This window comes from Hemitrygon akajei, chromosome 12, assembly GCF_048418815.1.
Source record: "Hemitrygon akajei chromosome 12, sHemAka1.3, whole genome shotgun sequence".
Lineage (NCBI taxonomy): Eukaryota > Metazoa > Chordata > Chondrichthyes > Myliobatiformes > Dasyatidae > Hemitrygon > Hemitrygon akajei.
In genome coordinates, this window is record NC_133135.1 from 67,370,230 (window position 1) to 67,392,839 (window position 22,610).

Genomic DNA, 22,610 nt, shown 5'->3' on the forward strand with positions numbered 1-22,610 from the left:
CAATTTTATCACAATTTCAGCTTCTAAATTACATGTAATCATTGTGAGGCAATATTGAGTCCTTCTGGTTCACGTGAAAAATTGTCCTATCAAGAAAGGTTTAATAGGTTGGCTTGCATTCGCAATCAAATGGAACAGTCATGATCTCATTGCGTTTTGCAGGGATATGTTCCAGAGACAACTTGCATATTGTATAGCAAGTAGGGACTTTGTTTTGTGTGTGTTTGCAGCCATGGCAATAGGAGTCAGTGGTAATAACATTGATTTGTTGGGTTAAGGAGTTGACAGAGGGTGACAACAGTCCAAATTAACCTCCAAACTAGATTTGTGTAACTGGGTGGTTAATGGTCAGTCTGGTTTTAGTGGGCTGCAAGGCATGTTTTCGTCCTGTAACTTTTCATGACTTCATGCTTGTAACCTAAGCCCATGGATATTAACTTGCAATCAAAATAAAAAATATTTAAAAAGCAGTAAAAATTTAATTCCTGGTAAAATAGAGGTTAGGAAGAAGCAAACAAACTATCTAGTGACATCTTTTGCAAACCTCCTGACTCTCTTAGTTATCATGATTATACTTCTTCCTAACCTGACACTTATTTCAAAAAAAAATGTTGTTCCCTTCTCAGTTCCTGTGTCCGCCATATCTGCTCTCACCCTGTTCTGCCACAGTAACAGGGATAGTGTTCCCCTTGTCCTTGCCTACCATTCCAAGAGGCTCCATATTCAGCACATCATTCACTGTAACTTTTCCCAAATCCACCAAACGCATCTTTCCTTTTCCCCTTCCATTTTCCATAGGGATCACTGTAAATTGCAGTGAGAGAGGAGGTGTAGCACTTGTCATGTTTACAGGGATATGTGCCCAGAGAAGACCGGAGGGAGGGACAACTGATCTTCTCTCTCACTGCCATTTAGGGCCTACACAGTCCTTCCACATGAGGAAACATTTCACCTGCTAGTCTTGGGTCTTCTGCTGAAGCTGATGCTCCTGGTGCGGTCTCCACGTCAGTGAGACCAGACACAGGTTGGAGACTGCTTTGAGCAGCTTTGCTCAGACCACCACAGGCAGAATCTTTCAATGGCCACCCACTTCAATTCGACTTCCCAATCTATCATGTCTGTCCATGGCTACCTCTGCTACCACAATGAGACCAGACTTAGGTTGGGGGAGCAACACCTTGTATTCCATCTGGGTTGCCTCCAACCTGATGGATTGAACATTAATTTCTGTAACCTGATAATTAAACTCCCTTACCCTTCTCTCTTTTTCCATTCCCATTCTGGTTACCCCCACCCCCCATCTGCCAGTCACCGCCTTCTGGTTCCCCACCCGCTTTTCTTTCTTCCATGATCCACTACCCTCTCCTATAGATTTCTTCTGTCCTTTACCTCTTGACCCTTCACCTCCCAGCTTCTTAGTTCAATCCTGCTTGCCCACCTTATTCTGGCTCCGGTTCCCATCCTTCCCCGTCCTAGTGAATGGCCTTGGCCTGAAACATTGACTTTCCCCTCCATAGTTGCTGCCTGATTTTCTAAGGTCCTCCAGCATTTTGTGTGCGGTGCTAAAGATTCCAGCATCTGCAGAAGCTCTTGAGTTTATGATCAGAAATTTTACCTGGATATGATTGGAATATAAATAGTGGAGTGAGCAGTGTTATAGATTCCCTTTGAACATGAGGGGAGCTGTGATGTAATGAATGTTTAGCATTTTAAAGATGTTTCATCACTGAGTTTTATCCCAGTAAATTGTTATATAGCTCAGGTGGAGCAGTGTGCAATCTGTCTGGTCTGTCCCTTTTAGGCGTATGAGGAGAACTCATGGCATAAACTTGGTGGCTATGCAGGACATGAAGTGATATTAGATGCTCCACGTGCTCATTCTACAACATTGTCACTTGGACTAGTGTATCGGTGGATTTCGACCACAAAATCCTGAAAATTAAAGAACACAAGAGTTTCTGCAGATGCTGGAGATCTTAAGCAGTGCACTCAAGCTGCTGGAACTTCTCAGCAAATCAGGCAGCTGGAAATTAGGGATCACTGTACACAATTTTGATATCCTAAACAATTGTTACTTAAGGCTGGAAAATTTAATTAAAGAAATCCAAACTCGGGATAAGAACTATTTAGAATAGAGGACAAGAATTTTTTTCCCCCAGACACTTGCAATTCTCAGCTGGATGCCCTGTTACGCCTTTTCAAAATTAGAACAATATACTTATGGAGATCACACAAATCAAAGGACATGGTTAAAGGTTGAGAGGTTGACTGGAGGTAAATTAGCCAGGAATTTGTGGAATATGTACCAGCTTCAAGGGATTGCAGAGCCTACGCCTGTTGTTGATGTCATTGAATTCCTAATCTTTGTATCTTCCATCTGAATTGGACTGTCAGCTGTTTTAACTCCACTAATCTACTGCCTCCAAACAACCCTTTTTGAATGTGCTTTCCTGCCTCACCATTCAATTATCTATTATTCACCCCTCCCACAGAAGTGGATGAAGTAGCTGGCTAAATGTTGAAAGTCATTGTGCTGGAAAGGGGCAATAACACATTCTTTGAATCTGCATAAATACTGCCACAGGAAATGAAAGAACGTTTATATATTTTCATGTTGAAGGTCTGTACAATCTCGTAGGCATTAATTATATAGGGTTGTATATGGGAGTCAAGATTTTAAATATTACCCCATTGCTTGCCACTGAGTGTTTATATTGTGCTGATCTGATTATATTGATTACACCTAACTGTTATAATCAATCAGTGGTATATTGGATGACTAAAATCTCAAATAAACAAGGGGTTGCCCTACTGGCCTTTACCATTAATTCTGCAAAGTATGCCAGAGCTGTGAATTGGACTAAATTTCTGGGGATCAAAATGTTACTGATGTAATCTAAATAGTGTTTAATAAATATGAATCTCCAGGTTCCAGAATAAACCAAAAGTATTTTCCTCATTCATCAATCCTTGCGAGAAATTTCTGTACTTTGACAAACTTTCAATGTTAATTGACCTGCATCAATCTAGATGGAACACTTTTTCCACTAGATCATTCCAGTAAGGATTGATCGAATTCGATCTAATATTTTTCAATTTAATTTCACTTGTCCTCTTTTTATTTATAGCCCTTTCTCATCTTGTGACGGCCTCATTTACAGAGGACAGATATGGTGTAGTGCAAACAATGCTGTCGTCTATTCTGTCATCCATGCTCTCTCTCCAGGAGGTAAGGATCTTTCAGCTTCTTTCTAGGCTCTGCCAAGCACTACAATCCTGACTTAAAAATACTTTCCCTGTGGTGTTTAGATTATCATGGTAAATTGTGAGTGATGAGGAATGTTTAGCATCCCTCAATCCTCACCACCTTTTAAGAGTTCATCTGCTTTCCCCTTCCCTTTTCTAATTGAATTAACCGACATGACATGAAGAGTCCCGAAATTAACTTGGTGGCTCGTGTACATTAGCAGTACATCTCTACCATTAAGGACCTCATTGTCCAGCTGGAATTCAGCTCAAGGAGATGCTTCCTTCTCTCACTTTGGAGAAGAACTCAATTTCAGCTTATTGATTGCCAAATGGCCTGGCTCGGCAACCTGTCAGGTCACTTCCCACGTAATATAGTCAGTACATATATTTGGCTTGTCTTCTAGAATTGCAACTCGGATATTTTTTGCCTTTTAAATTGCATTGATTATGTGAGTTCTGGGTTCATCCATTGTCTGAGTGAGATGTGTGAATAACTTAAGTGACAAGAATGGCTTGGAATGGTGCTGGCTGAATACTTTAAAGCAGAGATTCCCAACCTGGGGTCCACAGACCCCTTGCTTAATGGTATTGGTCCATGGCATTATAAAAAAGGTTGGAACCTCTGCCTTAGAGCGTGTGATTAGACAAATTAAGAAGACTGTCAGACAGCATGAAAGTTGTGATACATTGATAAGGACCTCGCACTACAAGATGATGCCTCAAAAGGATCTTGAACCAACAGTCATGTGGAACGGGGGAGATAGGGTGCAGAGATATATTGCATTCAAATTGACAAGCTGCAGTCTTTAGTCTCAGGAGGTTTCGCCAGTAAACACTGCAGATGTTGGACCACAGCAACACACAAAATGCTGAAGGAGCTCAGCAGGTCAGGCAGCATCTACGAAGAGGGATAAACAGGACATTTTGGACCAAGTCCCTTTAATCAGGACCAGGTTTCACTAGTATAGGTACAAAAGAACTGCGCATGTTGACTGAAATGTGCTTAACATGCAAAATAGGCTCCACTAAATGTGTCTGTTGCAAGCACAGCTTTGCACCAATAGCACAAGTGAAACTCCCACTATAGAACATTAGAGGTTGCAGAGTTCTTGTTAGGAAGCAAGCAAAGTTTCAATATTATCAGTGCAAAGCTGTATATGCAACAGGCAGTGGAGCCTATTGTACGTGTTAGGCACATTTAAGTCACATCCCACTGTTAGAATAATTGCAGCTGTCAGTTTATACTAGGCACTTAGGGTTACTTTAAAGCTGTCTTAGACTAATTTATATGACATAGTAGAATATTGTGGGAGGAAAAAAAAACACATTAATCTACTACACCTTTCAGTTCTGAATGCATTGAGAATTGTAAAATGAAATAAAGCTAAGAGAAAGACATATTTAAGATCAGGAAAAAATATCCTTTCAATTGATAGCAATATTTTCTATTTTATTTTAAAAGTAGTCTCTCCAAACACAGCTGCTGGCCACTTGAACATCTATTTCTTGAACTTCTGGCAATTGTCCACCCCTTTCACCATTCCCATTCCCATTTCCCTCTCTCACCTTATCTCCTTACGTGCCTATCATCTCCCTCTTGAGCTCCTTCCCTTTCTTTCATGTCTTCTATCCTCTCCTATCAGATTCCCCCTTCTCCAGCCCTTTATCTCTTTTACCTATCAGCTTCACCCCTCTTTATTTCACCCCTCCTCCTCTTCTCCCGGTTTCAACTATCACCTACCACCTTATGCTTCTTCCTCTCTTCCCCCCCCACCCCCCCACCTTCTTCCTTTAACCTCATTTTTCCCAGTCCTGTTGAAGGGTCTTGGCCTGAAATATCAACTGATTACTCTTTTCCATAGATACTACCTGGCCTGCTGTGATCCTCCACCATGTTGTGTGTGTTGCTGTCCACTTGTCAGTTTCTAAAGCAAATCTCTTAAATGGGCTCACTTCAAACCAGTAGCTGTGGTACTCATTACTACTGAAAGCAAAGGTACTCTCAAAGGTATTCTCCTGCACTAAGAACATGCGATTCGATAGTAAGATTTTGTGTTAGAGAAATCGCAATGCAGGTTGCTTTCTTGAAACACAGCCCCTGCGTAACACGGAGGCTGCTTGTACCAGTGTTTAATCAAGTTCCATTTTTCCTGAAATTATTATTTTATGTTAAACAGGCTGTTGACAAACATTTTAAGCTACCTCATGCCTCTAGCAAGCCAGCAAGATCCACAGGTACTCTGATAGATTCTTCTTACAAGACTTTGAGATTTGCCCTTCGTGCTTCCCTGAAAACTGCAATTTACAGGATAACCACTACCTTTGGAGAGCATTTAAAGTAAGTCTGTGTTTTATATTTGCCCTTTATTCTCTGTAATACTGAAAGGTGCAATTTCAGAATCTTCCACTGTTGACCATGTTAAGTACTTTTACTGAAATAGTAACAAAACCCTCGATTTCATTTAATGCTAATTTATTTTTTCATATGATGTGTAATGTTTAAATATTCTTAATTTAAGGGCTGTCCAACTATCATCAGAACACAGAAAAAGGCTACAACAGTTTCTGGAATACAAGGAATGAAATGAATTGAAATCTTCGAGTCCTAGTGCTCATAGGGTCAAAACTTTATAACACACTACCAGCATTGTCCGTTTGCTGTTCTAAAGTTCCCTTTTATATCCTGACAAATGTAGGATTTTTGTTTCAAACTGTTAAGAGAAATCCTAAAATTTCATGGGAAGAGACTTCTCAGCTGAAAATTTGCTTTTGTACAGTACAAAATTTTGTGTATGATTGTAAAAAAATAATGTATTTCTTGAAGTGCTGTTTGGAATTGAGCAAGCTTGTATCTGAGTTTCTACATTTTTGACATCTGTATCTATGCATATCTAAATAAATGATCAACTTTACTGAACCTTTGACTAATACAAGTTACAATAGACTATATTACAAGATAAATGTTGGGAAAGAAAACAAACAACTGTTGATGTTGCAAATCTGGAAGTAAACCATAAAATACAGAAAATGTTCAGCATCTTTGGAGAGTTTGTTATAGAGAATGGTTTGAATGGAGACCAAGTGAGATTTAATGGAATGGCCGGGGTTTCTGTTTCTGTCTATTCTGTCTGGAGCAGGTGAAGGTGAATATAGAAATTTAAGATGACCTGAATACCATATTTGTATTAGAACTGGCCAGTAACATTAGTTTTACTGGATAGTTAAATGTTTTTCTCTCTCCATGAATGCTGCCTGACCAGCTAAATATTTTTCAGTGCTTTATCTCAATGCACCTCCTTCAGACAGATCAGCACTGATTAACCAGACTCCAGCTTCCTCTTCTCAACTGGTACCACCATCTGTATCATTCAGTTTCTCTTGGTCTTTGCCCTAATACACTTCTTTGTAACCGTCCCCTTCTCTGCAACTTAAAATGTGCTTGTTTTCTAGTATCAATGAAAAGATATCAACTTAAAACATTAATTGCTTAAAACTAATCTACTGTTTGCAATATTTTTGATTATTTGTATTTGGAGAAGATTTTGTATGCGAATCTGTATTCTAAACTAGGTTACATAATATGATCCCAGTAAACAAAGGCTTTTTTATCAATTTTCGGATGCAAATCTAGTTGGCAAATACAGTGGATTCAGGTTGATTGGCCATCAGTTAATTAGGACAGCTGCTTATTTGGGACAACTCTTGGAACAAAAACTAATCAAGACGATAGCCATAATTTCCTTCATTTATTTGGGACACTGCCGCTTAATAGGAACTGGACACTGCTGCCAAACGGTTTCTAACTAGCTTCAATCACGCACACTTGTGTGGCCATTATTCACTACATCATGCTTAGAGCAAAACAATTTTTAAATAGCCTCAGTTGTGTATGCTTGTGTTATGTTATTCATTTGGGCTGACCAATACCAAATTAAAAAGCGGTGATTTTTGATACCGGCAAAGAAGACAGTCCATTACTTATATTGGGTGTCTGCAGATCTTGTTCATTTACAATCAATCAAAAGAACAGGGCAACGTACACTGTATGAATTCCTCCATCGATAACTATTAAGAACTAATAGTTTTTTGTACTGTAATAGTATTGGTAGTGTACTAATTTGTTCTGTATTTCAATTATATACAAAATTTGTTACTCTTTTAAACAGTAGTTTGGCTTTTTTAAGATATTTCCATGAAACTTTGGGTTATTGGGGCAGCTACTTAATTGGGCCAAAATGCACTGGTCGGGATGTGTCCCATTTCACTGGAATCCATTGTATTCACATGGAATATGGCCTGGTCATCAATTTCTACATTGAAAAGTAAATGCTTGTAAAAATTAAGTTTATCCAGAATAAAATGGTCGGACTTTTTCCGCCCGTTTTCTTAGTGCCTATCCTGAAGCTCCTGCTAGGCTACCAGTTTTATATTTGGAACAGTGCAATTGTTTTAACTATGCTAATAGCTGTTATTCTTGGGATCTGAGTAAACTTTTGATGTATGTTTTGTTAAAGTGATTTAATGTTATTATGCTTTAAACCAACAGGGAATTGGCATTTTCTGGTTTGCTGAAGTCCACTACATACACTTATTTATTCTGGGTTACATTGTATCTGAAGATGTATAGAGCCTTAAGACCAGCATTTCCATTTTCTAGCTGCCTTATTAATTGAAATTGAAAACTTGGTTCTTTGTTCAGAACAGTTTTGAAGTGTACACTAATATTACTAGAAATTTATTAACAATGCCTTAAATAAATTTCATAGATGTATCTTACAGGTAGGAGAGAACGAAGACTTCATACCCAACAATCTTAGCAAGATTAAAATCCAGAAGCTGAATATTTGCTAACTCTACCACATCATGATTTATATCTGTGAGATTCAAATCTCAAAGCATGGTTATAGGTTGGGGACGGGAGGAAAGAAGAAAGCATTTCTGCTACAAAGCTACCTTTTTAATGGACTGATACAGCACAATGTTGATTTACAGTAGTGCTCTTGGTCTGCAGTCCCAGCACTGCCTTGTGCATCCCCTGTATTTCAAAAGTTCATTTACTATCAATGTGTGAATGTAGTATACAACTCCGAGATTCTTCTCCAGACAGGCATGAAACCAAGAAAAACCATGTAGGTCAGTTCAGAGAGAAACAGCAACCACACCCCTGTACAAAAAAGAACAGCAACATGATCGTCAACCCCTAAATCCCTCTCCCTGCACAAAAAGCTAGTAAAACACAAGAACACTGACAAACATACCCCTCTGCCCCCTGCACAAAATACCACAGGAACATTGAACCCAAATCCCACTTCCCCCCCCCATACAAAAAAATGAGAAAGAACAGTTGAAAACATAGAATATCAAAAATGGGGGGGAAAGTCCACAGTCTAAATCCAAATCTGTATCAATATCAATAAACACAGAAATCCTTTGTACATCTTCAGTGCTGCAACAGGCCACACTGGCTCCCCTCTCCAGTAGCAGAGTGATCCCACCAGCAATCAGAAGGCAGGCAGTTGGCGCTCACCCTCTGCATTTGCCTCGATGTTTCAATTTCTCTCATTGATTTAATGGGTGAAGAATCGAGGCTTGCAATTACTGTCTCTCGGAGACAGTAAAGCACTGGATCATCCAAACTGCAAATCGTAGGCTCCAGCAGTTCCAGAAATGCATTCAAGAACCCTTTACAGGTGTAAAAGAAGTGAAATAAATAGTATTGTGGTCATAGTGGATGTGGTGTACTTAGATTTTCAGAAGGCCTTTGACAAGGTGCCACACAGGAGGCTGCTTAGCAAGATAAGAGCCCATGGAATCACAGGGAAGTTAATGGCATGGGTGGAGAATTGGTTAATGGGCAGAAAACAGAGTGGGAATAAAGGGATCCTATTCTGGCTGGCTGCCAGTTACCAGTGGAGTTTCACAGGGGTCGGTGTTGGGACCGCTACTTTTTACAATGTATGTCAATGATTTGGACTATGGGATTAATGGATTTGTGGCTAAATTTGCCAATGATACAAAGGTGGAGGAAAAGGTAGTGTTGAGGAAACAGAGACTTGGATAGGTTAGGGGAATGGGCAAAGAAGTGGCAAATGAAATACAATGTTGGAAAGTGGATGGTCATGCACTTTGGTGGAAGAAATAAATGGGCAGACTTATTTATATGGGGAAAGAATTCAAAACATAGAGATGTAAAGGGACCTGCGAGTCCTTGTGCAAGATACTCTAAAGGTTGAGATACTCTCCAGGTTGAGTTTGTGAAGAAGGCGAATGCAATGTTGGCATTCATTTCTAAAGGTATAGAATATAAGAGCAGGGATGTGATGTTGAGGCTCTATAAGACACTTGTGAGACCATACTTGGAGTATTGTGTGCAGTTTTGGTCTTATTTTAGAAAGGATATACTGACATTGGAGAGGGTTCAGAGAAGATTCATGATAATGATTCCAAGAATGAAAGGGTTACCATATGAGGAACATTGGGCAGGTCTTGGGCTGTATTCTCTGGAGTTCAGGAAAATGAGGGGGGATCTCACAGAAACATTGAATGTTAAAAGGCCTGAACAGATTAGATACGGCAAAGTTATTTCCCAGGGTTGGGGAGTCTAGGACAAGAGGGCATGACTTCAGGATTGAAGGACATCCATTTGGAACAGAGATACGGAGAAATTAGTTAAAGGATGGTAAATCTGGAATTTGTTGCCATGAGCTGCTGTGGAGGCCCAGTCACTGGGTGAAATTAAGGTAGACATAGATAGGTTCTTGATTAGCCAGGGCATCAAAGGGAGTGGGATGACTGGAAGAAATGGATCAGCCATGGTTGAATGCTCCTATATCTTATCATTTTATTCAGAAGTTGTCAACCAAGGGAGTGTTGTACGCAGGTGCCATCTTTACCTGATTAAATTCACCGTCATCACCATCTGCAGTGGAAACTTTTCTTGTCTTCTTCCCAGCCCAGATGATTCTCAACCGCAATAACTAACTGGGTGGGGTGGGAGTGGGTGTGTAGAGACATAAATTGAAGCCTCAAAAAGGCCAGTAATAGGAAAGCTGATGATTATTAAATGTTCTTTATTCAATTGTCCAGGATATTCTGCTTCGACTTAATAACACTCTGACTTTATGGATTGCTGCTAGGCAGGTAAGTGTGATGTGTGGTTGGGTTCCTAGGAATAATCCCTTCAAATGCCAAGAAGCAGACAGTGAGTAAAATTTAAAGTAGTTTGTGCTTCTTGTACTCCTATCAAATCTGACAATTTCATAATGCCCATGAAGACTTTGAATTTTAGACCAGCTGTTTCTGATCTTGCTGTTCAGGTCATAGGCTAATGTTTCTGATCTGTTCAGGTCACAGGCTGCTGCTTTTAGTATTGCGGAGTACAGGACAGCCAGAGGTAGAGACAGTCAGTGCTGGGAAGGCTAGTCTCTGATGTACTGAGCTGTGCCCACCACTGCACTTTCTTGCAGTCATGGGCAGAACTGTTGCCATTCCAAGCTGTGATGAATCCAGACAGGATAAAATTGGGGGTTAACAGGGGGCATGTCAGATTTCTTCTGCCTCCTGAGGAAGTAGAGCTGTTGGTGATCTTCTATGTCCATGGTTGGACTAGGACAGGTGATGTTCTCTCCTAGAAAATTAAAGCTATCAGCCCTCTTGACCTCAGTAGCATTGATGTACAGGGAAAGGGAATAGGCAGACAGTGCAGAGTACCCCTGTGACCATGCCCCTCAATAATAAGAATACAACTTGGGATACTGTTGGGGGTTGGAAGCTACTAGGGGAAAGTCACAGAAACCAGGTCTCTGGCTCTGTGGCTCAGATGGAAAGGGGTGAGAAGAGAAAAGTAGTGGTTATAGGGGATTCAGTGGTTAGGAAAACATTTGGGAGATTCTGTGGGTGTGAAAGAGACTCACAGATGGTATGTCGCCTCCCATGTACTAGGGTTAGGGGTGTCTTAGATCAAGTCCACAGCATTCTAAAGGGGGAGGATGAGCAGTCAGAATTTGTTGTACGCATTGGTACTGATGACATAGAAAGATGATGAGGTCCTGAAGAGGGAATATAGGGATCTAGGTAAGAAGCTAAAAAAGCAGACACTCAAGGGTAGTAATCTCTGGACATGAAGGTAAATGTAGGATAATATGGAAGATAAATGTTTGGCTGAAGAATTGGTGCAGGGATAAGGTTTGACATATATTTGTGGATCATTGGGATCTGTTCTGGGAAAGGTATGACTTATACAAAAAGATGGGTTACACCTAAACTCGAGAGGGACCAATGTCCTTGCGGGCAGGTTTGCTAGAGCTGTTGGGAAGGGTTGAACTAAGTTGGCAGGGAGTTGGGAACCAGAATTGTATGTCAGGATGGATGCAATGTATACAGGGATAGGCAGGGGATTAGGCATAAATACAATCCAATGGATGCTGAGACTTTATAAGGCTGCATTTGGCATTTTGAGGCCCTGGCAGTGGAGCGGGTCGAGAAGAGGTTCCTGGGAATGAAAGGGTTAACATATGAGGAGCGTTTGATGACTCTACTCGCTGGAATTTAGAGGAATGTGGTGGGATCTTATTAAAACCTATTGAAAGGCCTAAATAGAGTGGACATGGAGAGGATAGTTCCTATAGTGGGAGTATCTGACCAAAGGGCATTGCCTCAGAAAACAAAGACTTACCTTTAAGAGAGAGATGTGAAGGAATTTCTTTAGCTAGAAGGTTGTGAATCTGGAATTCATTTCAACAGATGGCCTTGGTAGGGGCCAAGTCATCAGTCATATTTAAAGCAGAAGTTGTTAAGTTCTTGATTAGTAAGGGTGTCAAAGGTTACAGGGAGGAGGCAGGAGAATGGGAATGAGAGGATATAGTGCATTAGGTTTGATTGAATGCTGGAGAAACCTGAATGGTCTAATTCTGCTTCAATGTCTTAAAGGACTGAAATGTGCCTACTTCAATGCAAGAAGTATCAGGAACAAGGATGATGCAGTTGGAGCATGGAAGTGTTATGGTCAAGCCATTACAGAGGCTTAGCTGTCACAAGGGCAGGAATAGCTGCTGGATGTTCCAAAAGGGAAAAGGAGGGGGTAAAAGAGGTGGTGGGGGTCGAATGACAAGGCTAATCAGGGATAGTATCTCAGCTGCAGAAAGGAAGGATATCATGGAGTCATAGTCTACTGAGTCAGTGTGAATGGAAGTCAGCAAAAAGAAGGGAGAAATCGCTGTATTGGAAGTATTCTATAGGCCTATTTCCAAACACTTCTGGTCCAACACTGATGAGCACATCAGGAGGCAGATTTTGGAAAGTTACAAAAATAATTGGGTTGTTGTCAATGTCCAGGAAGGATTCATGACACTATGTAGACAGGCCGACTAGAGGAGAAGCCATACCCAATTTAGACAAGGCATTGAACATGGTCATGCATCAAATCTTTCAGTGGGTGAACATTTCAGAGACGGTGACCACAGCTCCTTGACCTTTTAGCATAGCCTTGAACAGGGACAGGAGCTAGTGTTCCACAAAGATCTATTCTGGAAGGTTGAATTTGCAAGGAGAGTGCAAAGTTAAGGCAGTGTTCTTCATGTGTGGAGGAACAGAAGGATCTTGGGGTTTATGTCCATGGATCCCTCAAAGTTGCTGCACAGGTTGATAGAGTGGTTAAGAAGGCATATGGTGTATTTGCCTTTATTAGTCAGGAGACTGAGTTCAAGAGCCATGAGAAAATGTTGCAGCTCTATAAAACATTGGCTAGACCATAATTGTTATATTGTTATTTCTGTTCACCTCATTATGGGAAAGATGCAGAAGATTTAAAGAGGTTGCAGAGGAGATTTACCAGAATACTCCCTGTAATAGAGAGCATGTGTTATGAGAATAAGTTCAAGTTTATCATCGTTCAACTGTACACATGTAACCACCAAACAAAACGACATTCCCCCAGACCAAGGTGCACAACACTGTACATATAACTCACATAATGCATAATGTAATATTACCACAAATAATAAGGTGCATATATGAAACCAGTTTAAAAAGCAAACAGTATAATGCTACTGGCCCTTCATATATGATGAGGCCTCGGTGGTGGCAGGGAGTTCAGTAGTCTTACGACCTAAGGGAAGATGTTTCCCATCCTAACAGTTCTCCTAATGCTACACTACCTCCTGCCTGATGGTAGGGGGCAAAGAGATTGGAGATGTTTCTGCCAACACCAACTGACGGTTCCATTTCTATTAAGAAGTCCAAGCTCCACTTAGTGAGGTATTACGACTCATCGAGGACAGTTGACCCATCAGCTCAGAGGTACGGTCATACTGAATGCCAATCTGAAGTCAATAAACAGCATGAGGCACCTCTTTCCAGGTGGCACAGGACAGAGAGGAGTGCAGAGAATAAGGCATTATTGGTGGACTGATTTGAGCAATAAGCACACTGAAAAGGGTCCAAGGCAGCAGGAAGATGGGATTAATTTGATCAATAACCAGCCATTCAAAACACTAAATTATTGTTGAGGTCAGTGCCATTGGATGGCAATGGTAGTCGTTGCAGCTGGTTACTGTTGCACTCTTGGGCACTGGAGTGATGGTGTCTGCCTTGTAGCCTGAGGGGACCGTTCCAGAGAGATTTTGAAGATGTCTGTTAGAACCTCAGTTAACTGGGCTGCACGACCCCTCAGCACCCGGCCAGGTATGTTATCAGGTCCTGCAGCTTTGCATGGGTTGATCCTGGCTAGGGTCTTCCTCACATCAGTGCAGCCAGACACAGTACCTGCACCTCGGGGGGAGGGGGTGGCCTTCCTCGGCAGCACACCGTTATGTGCATCAAACTGAGCATAAAAGACATTCAGCCTAACGGGAAGAGATGCTGTTGATGACACACAGGGTGGACTTGCAGTCCGTTATGCTCTGAATGCCCTGCCACATGCACCTCCTGTCTCTGGTGTCACAGAAATGGCTGTATATTCTCTGCGAATAATCCTGTCTTTGCCTTGGCATGGGAACATGTGGCTCTTGATAACCTGAGAGTTGCCTTATCCCCTGATCTGAAGGCAGCATCGCAATCTCTCAGCAATACTCAGTCCTCTGCCAACAACCACGGCTTCCGATTTGCCCTCACATAGACGTGTTTAATGATCATCCTCAGTGTATTTCTATGTAGTCAGTCACAAATCACGCATGTTCTTCAATGTTAATGTGATGGTCATAGGTAACTGCCTCCCTGAACGTATCCCATTCCATGTTTTCAAAACAATCCTGCAACACCGAGGCTGCTCCTTCTGGCCAGGTCTTCATCTCCCTTTGAACTGGTTTGAACTGTTTCATCAGTGGGCAGAATGTGGGAGTTAGCATAGCAGGTAAGTGGGCAGAGAATCCAAGTGGGGAGAAGTAGCAGCTTTGTAAGCACCAGGGATGTTGCCATAAACCAGGTCTAACGTGCTATCACCTCTAGCAAAGTCAACATGCGGGTGGAATTTAGGCAGGCATGGTTGAAGTCGCCAACAATAAAACCTTCCAAGTGTGCGGTTTGCACGTCACTGATGGCACTATAGAGCTCATGAAAAGCTTCCCCCACATTGGCATGTGGTTGGATGAATACAGCCACAATCACAATCGCAATGAACTCCCTCGGTAAACAGAAGGGCTTGCACTTCATGATAAGAACTCTACCACAGGCGAACAGTGGGTCATCACTACTGAAGCATTCATGCTTCAGTTCTTGTTAATGTAGATGTACATACCTCTATTGCAGGTCTTGCCAGAGATCATGGGAATTTTGCTGGCTTGAAAAGTGGTGAAACCTGCTAGCAGCTACACACACACAATGCTGGAGGAACTCAACAGGTCAGGCAGCTTCTATGGAAATGAATAAACAGTCAACATTTTGGGCCAAGACCCTTCTTCAGGACTGGAAAGGAAGGGGGATGACACCAGAATATAAAGATGGGGGGAGGGGAAGGAGGCTAGCTAGAGGGTGGTAGATGAAGCCAGGTAGGTAGGAAAGACAAAGAGCTGGAGAGGAAAGAATCTGATAGGAGAGGAGAATGTATGATAGGAGAAAGGGAAGGAGGAAGGGACCCAGTGGGAGGTGATAGGCAGGTGAGAATAGTTAAGAGGCCAGAGCAGGGATTTTTTTAAACAGAAGGAGAAATCAATATTCATGCCATCAGGTTGGAGGCTACCCAGATAGAATATAAAGCATTGCTTCTCCTCCCTGAGGGTGGCCTTGTCTTGGCACAAGAGGAGACCATGGACTGACATGTCAGAATGGGAATGGGAATCAGAATTAAAATGTTTGGTTACCAGGAAGTTGTACTTCTGGCCGATGGAGGAGAGGTGATCACCGAAGCAGTCCCCCAGTTTACGACGGGTCTCACCAATGTAGAGGAGGTCATACCGGGGGCACCGGACACAATAGATTACCCCCAGCAGAGTCTGGCTGGATAACTGCTTCAAGGATGGTTGTGGAGGCACATATCCATCAGAAGGAGCTATCCTTCATCTCACACTGATTTAGTCTCAGACACATGTAATCTAATGTATTTTCTGGTGATCGAACATTTGAAAGCAGAGTCAACGAGACAGATGGCCTGAAGGGTGTTGCCTTTAGTCTCACTTGAATACCAGCGTGCTTTCCTGTCTTTTGCTTGGTTGCACACCGCTTCTGATTGTGTCTCCCCTAGGTGACAACACAATGCACTACAAGCCCATGCTATAGAGCTCATCTGCTATTCAACAACTTGCCATTGAGGTAGACGCAGTACTTGGTGTTCTTAATATTCAGAATTGCCTTGCAATCATAAGAATGACATAAAGAATAAATGACTGCATCTCTAGTTGGAGCCAGAGTATCACACAGAGTATGACTAGGAACAGGTAATAGATAGTGACTTACATACTACAAGTAGCCTGATGATAACTAGCAGTTGGAGCAAAAAAACTGCAGATGCTGGAATTCAGAATCAGAAACAGGAAATATTGAAGCTACTCGGCAGGTCAAGTAAATGTCAGTCTTTCAGATCAAGGACCCTTAACTAATATGAGAAGGCATAACTTTAAGGTGACTGGAGGAAAATATTGAGGTTGTGGATGTCAGGGGTATCATTCTTACTCAGTGATAAGTGAGTGGAATGCATTGCCAGGGGTGTTGGTAGAGGCAAATGCATGATTAGGGACATTTAAGAGACTCTGAGGCACATGGATGAAAGAAAAATGGAGGGCAATGAAGGGCGAAGTTTAAAGGTCAGCACAAAGGGTATAAATATATGAGTGGACATAACTTACTTCAGTTTTTTTTAAGAACCATTCTTGTACTGGTCTAGCCTCCCTAGCTAAGGAAGGACATACTAGCAATTCAGATTCAGATTCAGTTTATTGTCATTTAGAAACCACAAATGCAATGCAGTTAAAAAATGAGACAACGTTCCCCCAGAATGATATCACAAAAGCATATGACAAAGCAGACAACACCAGAAAATCCACATAACGTTTGGCAATCCCCAATCCAGAGTCCAGAGAGACTGCTGCGTATTAATAACGCACTACCATCTAGCACGTTCCCCGGAAAGGAGCTCCAAAACCACCAGAAAAAAACAAGACCAAAATCTAAAGCTACAAGACCTGCACAAAACCACATAATTACAACAGTGCAAACAATAGCATAATTGATTAAAAAAAACAGACTATGGGCACAGTAAAAATAGTCCAAGATGTTAAAGGACTGTAAATTCAAAAGAAATCACCACAGTTTCCACAAGTCCCCAGGGTCCCAACAGACTTGCCATCCCACAACGGCGGCAGAAGGGAATACCCCCGCTATGGACTTCCAAGGCACCACCCGACTCAGCCTCGCAGACACAGCACACAATGGAAGCTATACTAGCAATGAAGAGGGAATGGGGAGAAATTAATCAGATTTGGCCTGTCCACTCTTGATCTTGGAAGGAAAGCTGTTCTCACTGAACTGAATAAAATTCTCTTGAGTTTGTTTCTGGTGGCTGAAGTGTCTAGAGACAGGGAAAGTATCTCAAAATAAGTAATTGGTTATTCAGAACAAAGATGAGAAAGAAGTTCTTCACCCACAGGGTAGTAAATCTTTAAAATTCTCTACCATGAAAGCTGTGTTAGGCCAGTTGCCACGTGCATTCAAGAATAGGAAAGTGCCAATGAGGTAAAAGGTCGGCATTGTACTTGTAGCTGCTTGGCCTGGCAATGAGGGCCAAGCAACCTGCTCAATTATATTATGTTCATAGATCTGCTGAATATTCTATTTAATTAAGAAGTGAGGCATTGTGCAGATTTATGTAAGTGGTTCATAATTAGGTCATTATTAGATTGTGGCCCATCAGCTAATAAAGAACTGCACCACATGCTCACCCAGAGACAGTAGAAAGGTGGTAGGCTTTGCCTGTACCATCCTATGGACTCTAATTAGACCATTAACAAATATCCACCATCACTTTAGGGGTGAGGAGACAAAAACATTAATCAGTTTAATAAGAAAACATTTTAATTGGCCTTAACTTAAAGGATATTTATTTTCTTGTTAAAGACTAAAATATACAGACAAGAGATAATAAAGTGATTTTCCCATAGCCTATTGCAATGTTTAGTTGCTTTTCTGAGATTTGGTGAATTTTTAATGCTGCACACACAGAAGATGTAAATACATCTCATAACCACGAGGAGTACTGACTATTTGAGGAGTTCCTCTGCCTTTATTCATATAGATTTTCCCCCTTTGTGTTCCATGCAATGGGTCTCAGTTTGGGGTAATTCTATAGATTTTAGTCAATGCATTGTTTGAAGTGTTGCCTCTTCTCTCTTTGGGGGTTACCGGTGCCTCATTTATAAACCTTTGCTTCACTTTCTCCTTTTCCTGATAAACCACCTGCTGCTTGACTGTCCCCTCGGGTTTTCTCATGTAAAAGCGCCTGTAGACGGGGATGGAGACGACGGTCTGAATGCATTTATCCATGGTCTGGTGGCAATGCTGTTTACTAAAGAGAGACTGTCTGAAGAGGTGCTTAATTTGCAGGATTTTTTCTCTCTGTATCTCGGCTTCTTCCCACAGTTTTACCACGTGGTCATGTTCGTTGCTCAGACTTCTCACCTGACTCTGTGCAGCCACGAGTTGGTCTTCTAAAACCTTCCTGACATTCTCTGTCTGTGCCAACTTCAAAGTCAGATTATCTATTTCCTGATTTAACCTGGTGTTTTCTTGCTGCAGGTTCTTGCATCGTTCTGACCTCTCCTTCAGTTCTTTTAACACCTCCTTGGTCAGTTTGCTCCTCAGTTTGGGGTTGGTATCCAGTTGTAACTCTGGCTGGAGCTTCTTAATGGTTTTGTGTAAATCTTTGTTCTCCGAGTTCAGCACTTTTACCTTCTCCTTCAATTCACGGATCTGCATTCCCATGGATGTCTGAATCACATGCAATTTATCTCGGTTCACTTCCCCCTTTTTTGATGCTTCATCTCGCTCTTTTCTGTATTTCAGTAAGAGTTTCTTGGCCTCATACTTGGTCAATGTGTTTCTCTGTGCAGATGAGTCCCAGATCTTCCCCTTTGGGTTGGACATATTTAATCTGAGGCTGGGACAAACACACAAATAGGTTTCATGCATTTTACATATCAACCATTCCTAATGTTGTTACTAGTTTAAAATCAATGATTAAGAAATCCTGGTGGCACTTGAAGTAAAACGAGCAACGGCTGTTGTACAATACTATACATCTGCCCTTTCATAAGTGATTGGTGGTACAATTGACTACTATGTCTTCAATATCAGGAGGAGTGATAGCTAGAGAGACTTAAACTGGGAGATGAAGATTGTTATTTTTGTTGATACATTGTTCTAAAAGTGTGTGGAAACTATGCCAGGGAATTGGGTAAGGACTTTTAAAAAAGTCTTTGTAAGGTGATGGTGGAAGCAGGGAAGTTGGATCAACGTTCTTACACGAGCACTAAGGGGCAAATGGCTCTACAGTATATAAGTGACATTTCAAACTAGAATCAGTTTTTTTAACAGTTACTATGGCAATCCTGTTAGTTTCTGCAGCTATATTCTGGTAGTTGCTTGGCAAAAACCAGAGCCAAGCTTGTTCCGTAGGCATTTATTCTTTAAAAACTAGCTCTTGTTCATCAGAAATAAGTTTTCAGTGATTCATCTATTTCTCTACTCTGGCTCTTGAATTTGTTCTGTGTCCTTTCCACATTCTGCTCCTGTTTTAACAAACAGCTGCTTTTTAAAAAAAAACAGCAAAACATTGTTTTTTGTTCTTTCAAACATGACTTCTGATTCAGAATCCATCTCCCAAGAACATCCCCATAGCTGAAAACAAGACTTCCACCTTCTCAAGTGACTAAAATTTATGCTATCTGGTTACTAACCAAACAACTTGTAGAAAATTATGATAACTTTAGTACATTGAAATAATTTCTTCAATCATAGCTGAACCTAAAATAACACAAATGGAAAGAGGCCATTACTTTCCATTTTCTTTCCATTTCCATTTCTTTCACCTCCCCGCCCCCAAAAATCAACGACACTTGTCACTGATAACCTAGCAACTCATTTCACTCTTTGGCATATTTTGATCTAACTATGGTGTTCATGTCAACACTTTCTAAAGTGTTTCTTCCTGGGAATATTATTCCTTTCCCATCACTTTAAAACTAGAGGATTGCTTGCCTCTCCCTCTGCTTGGCCTTTCTACAGTTTTATGATTTAAAAACTGCTAAATCTTCCTCATGTACTATAGTTTCCCAGGCCCAGTGGCCAGTCTTATACCTGCACATTAACCAAAAATCACAACCTTCATATTTTTCCTATTTAGAAAGGCTTTTTTCTTGTGCCTTCATTGAGAAGCCTGCTTTCTTGATGAAAATGAGATTTGTCTACTGTGGTAACAATTTCAGGGAGAGATACATCGTATTTCCAGTATTTTTAAAGAGACTTCAAAAGTGAACCTTGGACACAGCTTTAAAAAGTAAATAAAACTCTAACTGATGGTACCAGCATCCCAGCTGGTATTGCTTCTTATTTCACTGTTCTTTATTTAGCCTATTTGAAATGTATATCAGCTGATGTACCATAAGCATCTTGTAAATTATTCAGTTCAAATTGTGTAAAATCAGTTCTGAGTAGGTGAAGAAAGTTCTTAAGTTCCCACTCATTTCCTACCAGTTGCTTAGAGGCTACAGTTGATATCTGGGTTCAGGTGAATGTTTTTCCACTGAGGACCTATACAGCAGAGAATGTCAATCTGCAGCAGTATAATGAGGCTTGTGTATAGTCTCTATATATTAACATACAATAGCATTAATCAAGCCTCCATACCCATGTTGTATTTATACTACTATTAAAGACAGCAGAGAACTACTCAAGATCCTCATATTGAACACAAGAAAATAGGCAAATGCTCATTGTTACAATTAAACTACAAACTCAAACTAGAATTAAAACAAGTTTTTCTGATTCAGTGGCATGAGCAGTTGGGCCAAAGGGGCTAATTCCCTGCTGTATGATTCTATTCTCTGGTCAGCTGGTAATAAATATAAACCAGAACTGTGACATGCTTAGTTCCAGAGTTCTTGTATTGAGTATTTCTTACTGAGACCCAATTATCTGCACTTTAGGGAAAAAAGAAACAGCTTTCCTCTTATTGGAATTACCTCTCCTACAGTTATATTGGTAGTGTTAACTTTTACTTAAAATACCTAATTGAATATTTTAGGTTTTTACTTCTAATGTTTAAATATCCCTCCCACAACCGTGTGCAGATTGCTTTAGGTCCATGAAGTGACCATTTTTCAAAGGCATTTATTGAGTCAAGTTGAGAATACCATTTACTCAGCTGGTCTTTGCCATCCATTATGGCGCTTAACAGCTGCCTCTCACACTACTTCTTAAAAACTATAATCAGGATTTCCTTCTAGTTCTTTCTCTTTCATTCAGTTTCCCATAAATGCATTTGTTATTTGATTCTTTTTTTTGTACTTGCAGTCACCACATTACAATCCTTTGAGTAAAAATGTTTCTCTGAGTTCCCTATTGGGTTATTGATAATAACACTAGATGTGTGATAGCTAATTTCAGCAATCAACCCATATTCTTTCTAGCTCAATCCTATCTGACATCTTTATTATCATAAACACTTGCCTAGATTAGCCCATCTGCAAAAGCATGTTTAATGTCTGCTGATTGCCTTATCCCATCTGATCTGGTCTCACTTTGTCTCTTTTGTGCACCTTCAGCATTGTTCTGAAGCCCACAAATACAGCATTCTTGCATGGTTTGATGGACACACACAACACACTCAAAATGCTGGAGAAACTCAGCAGGCCAGGCAGCATCTATGGAAAAGGGTACAGTCAATATTTCGGGCTAAGACCCTTTAGCTGGACTAGAGGGAAAAAGAAAAGGTCTCAGCCCGAAATGTTGGCTGTACTTTTTTTATAGATGCTGCTTGGTCTGCTGAGTTTCTCCAGCATTTTGTGTGTATTTCTTGGATTTCCAGAACCTGCATATTTTGTTTTGTTTATGGTTTGATGGAGGCTGGATGCAGGCTTGCCAGCTTTTCTGCATTTTAGTTCTATCTTTACAAGGTCAACAAAACAAATCCACTTTGTGCCCACCATCCATGAAACTGCACTTCCTAACTGTAACAGGATATGCTCAGCTAAAATTAAGGATGCTTTTTCCCCGTCCCAGTATACTAAGGCATGTTTTATAGTTAATTACTAATTACAAAATTCATAATATTTCCTGATTTTAAAATATTCAGATATTGGTAAATCTGTAAAATGCTTCTTAAATCTACATTCATGTTTTATTTACCTGTAACATTTTGACAAATCGATTTTCTAGAATCCTGTTTTGCAACTTGCTACTCAGCATGCAATATGATCATTGTATAAAATAGTGAAAAAGTTTAAGTATTTTCATACCTTATTCCCGTTCGTGTTTGGTCCAGGATGTTAAAAAAGTCTTTAGAGGGAGTCACTTTGTTTGTGTGGACAGAATCTGTCCTGTTTTTCTCCTGATTGATTGGAGTTCAGTTGCTGTCCATGGAAGATCAGGCAGTAAAGGTACTGAAGCCTATTTAGTTGTAACCGAGATAACACTAGGCTCATCTTTTCCTTTGCCATTAACATGTCCAGCTCAAATTGCAGCCATTAATCAAGATGTATTAGTTACAACACATAGAATACTCAAGTGTAAAAGTAGGTTATAGTGACATTATAATCAGTGTTTAGTGGAATTGCAAATCAATAACAGCTGAATTTCTCATTTCCAGCTCAATTTTTCTAAGATGTGTCATTCAGTGCAGTCTTTATTTCATAACCATAAACTGCTGAGTAGGGTTGAGT

General features: G+C 40.7%; 2 protein-coding genes across 3 annotated transcripts in view; one reads left to right on the forward strand and one right to left on the reverse strand.

Annotated features, from left to right (window-relative positions):
• Window positions 1-6,166, forward strand: part of ndc1 (NDC1 transmembrane nucleoporin) — a 30,252-nt gene extending 24,086 nt beyond the window's left edge. For both annotated transcript variants that reach the window (XM_073063351.1, XM_073063352.1), the window contains 3 exons: window positions 3,129-3,229; window positions 5,427-5,587; window positions 5,769-6,166. In XM_073063351.1, the coding sequence (XP_072919452.1) occupies window positions 3,129-3,229; window positions 5,427-5,587; window positions 5,769-5,832 (326 nt within the window). In that variant the 3' untranslated portion in view covers window positions 5,833-6,166. The remainder of the gene's footprint in view (window positions 1-3,128; window positions 3,230-5,426; window positions 5,588-5,768) is intronic.
• An 11,690-nt stretch (window positions 6,167-17,856) lies between these two features.
• Window positions 17,857-22,447, reverse strand: LOC140736592 (uncharacterized). The gene is made up of 2 exons (XM_073062412.1): window positions 22,188-22,447; window positions 17,857-18,829 (listed from the first exon to the last, which is right to left on the reverse strand). Exon 2 carries the CDS (start codon window positions 18,814-18,816, stop codon window positions 18,001-18,003), a length of 816 nt encoding a protein of 271 aa, XP_072918513.1. The 5' UTR covers window positions 18,817-18,829; window positions 22,188-22,447; the 3' UTR covers window positions 17,857-18,000.
• Window positions 22,448-22,610: the final 163 nt, after the last annotated feature.

Excerpts from the sequence above, each read along its gene's own strand:
- LOC140736592 (XM_073062412.1), bottom strand. The coding sequence starts at position 18,816 with ATGTCCAACCCAAAGGGGAAGATCTGGGACTCATCTGCACAGAGAAAC.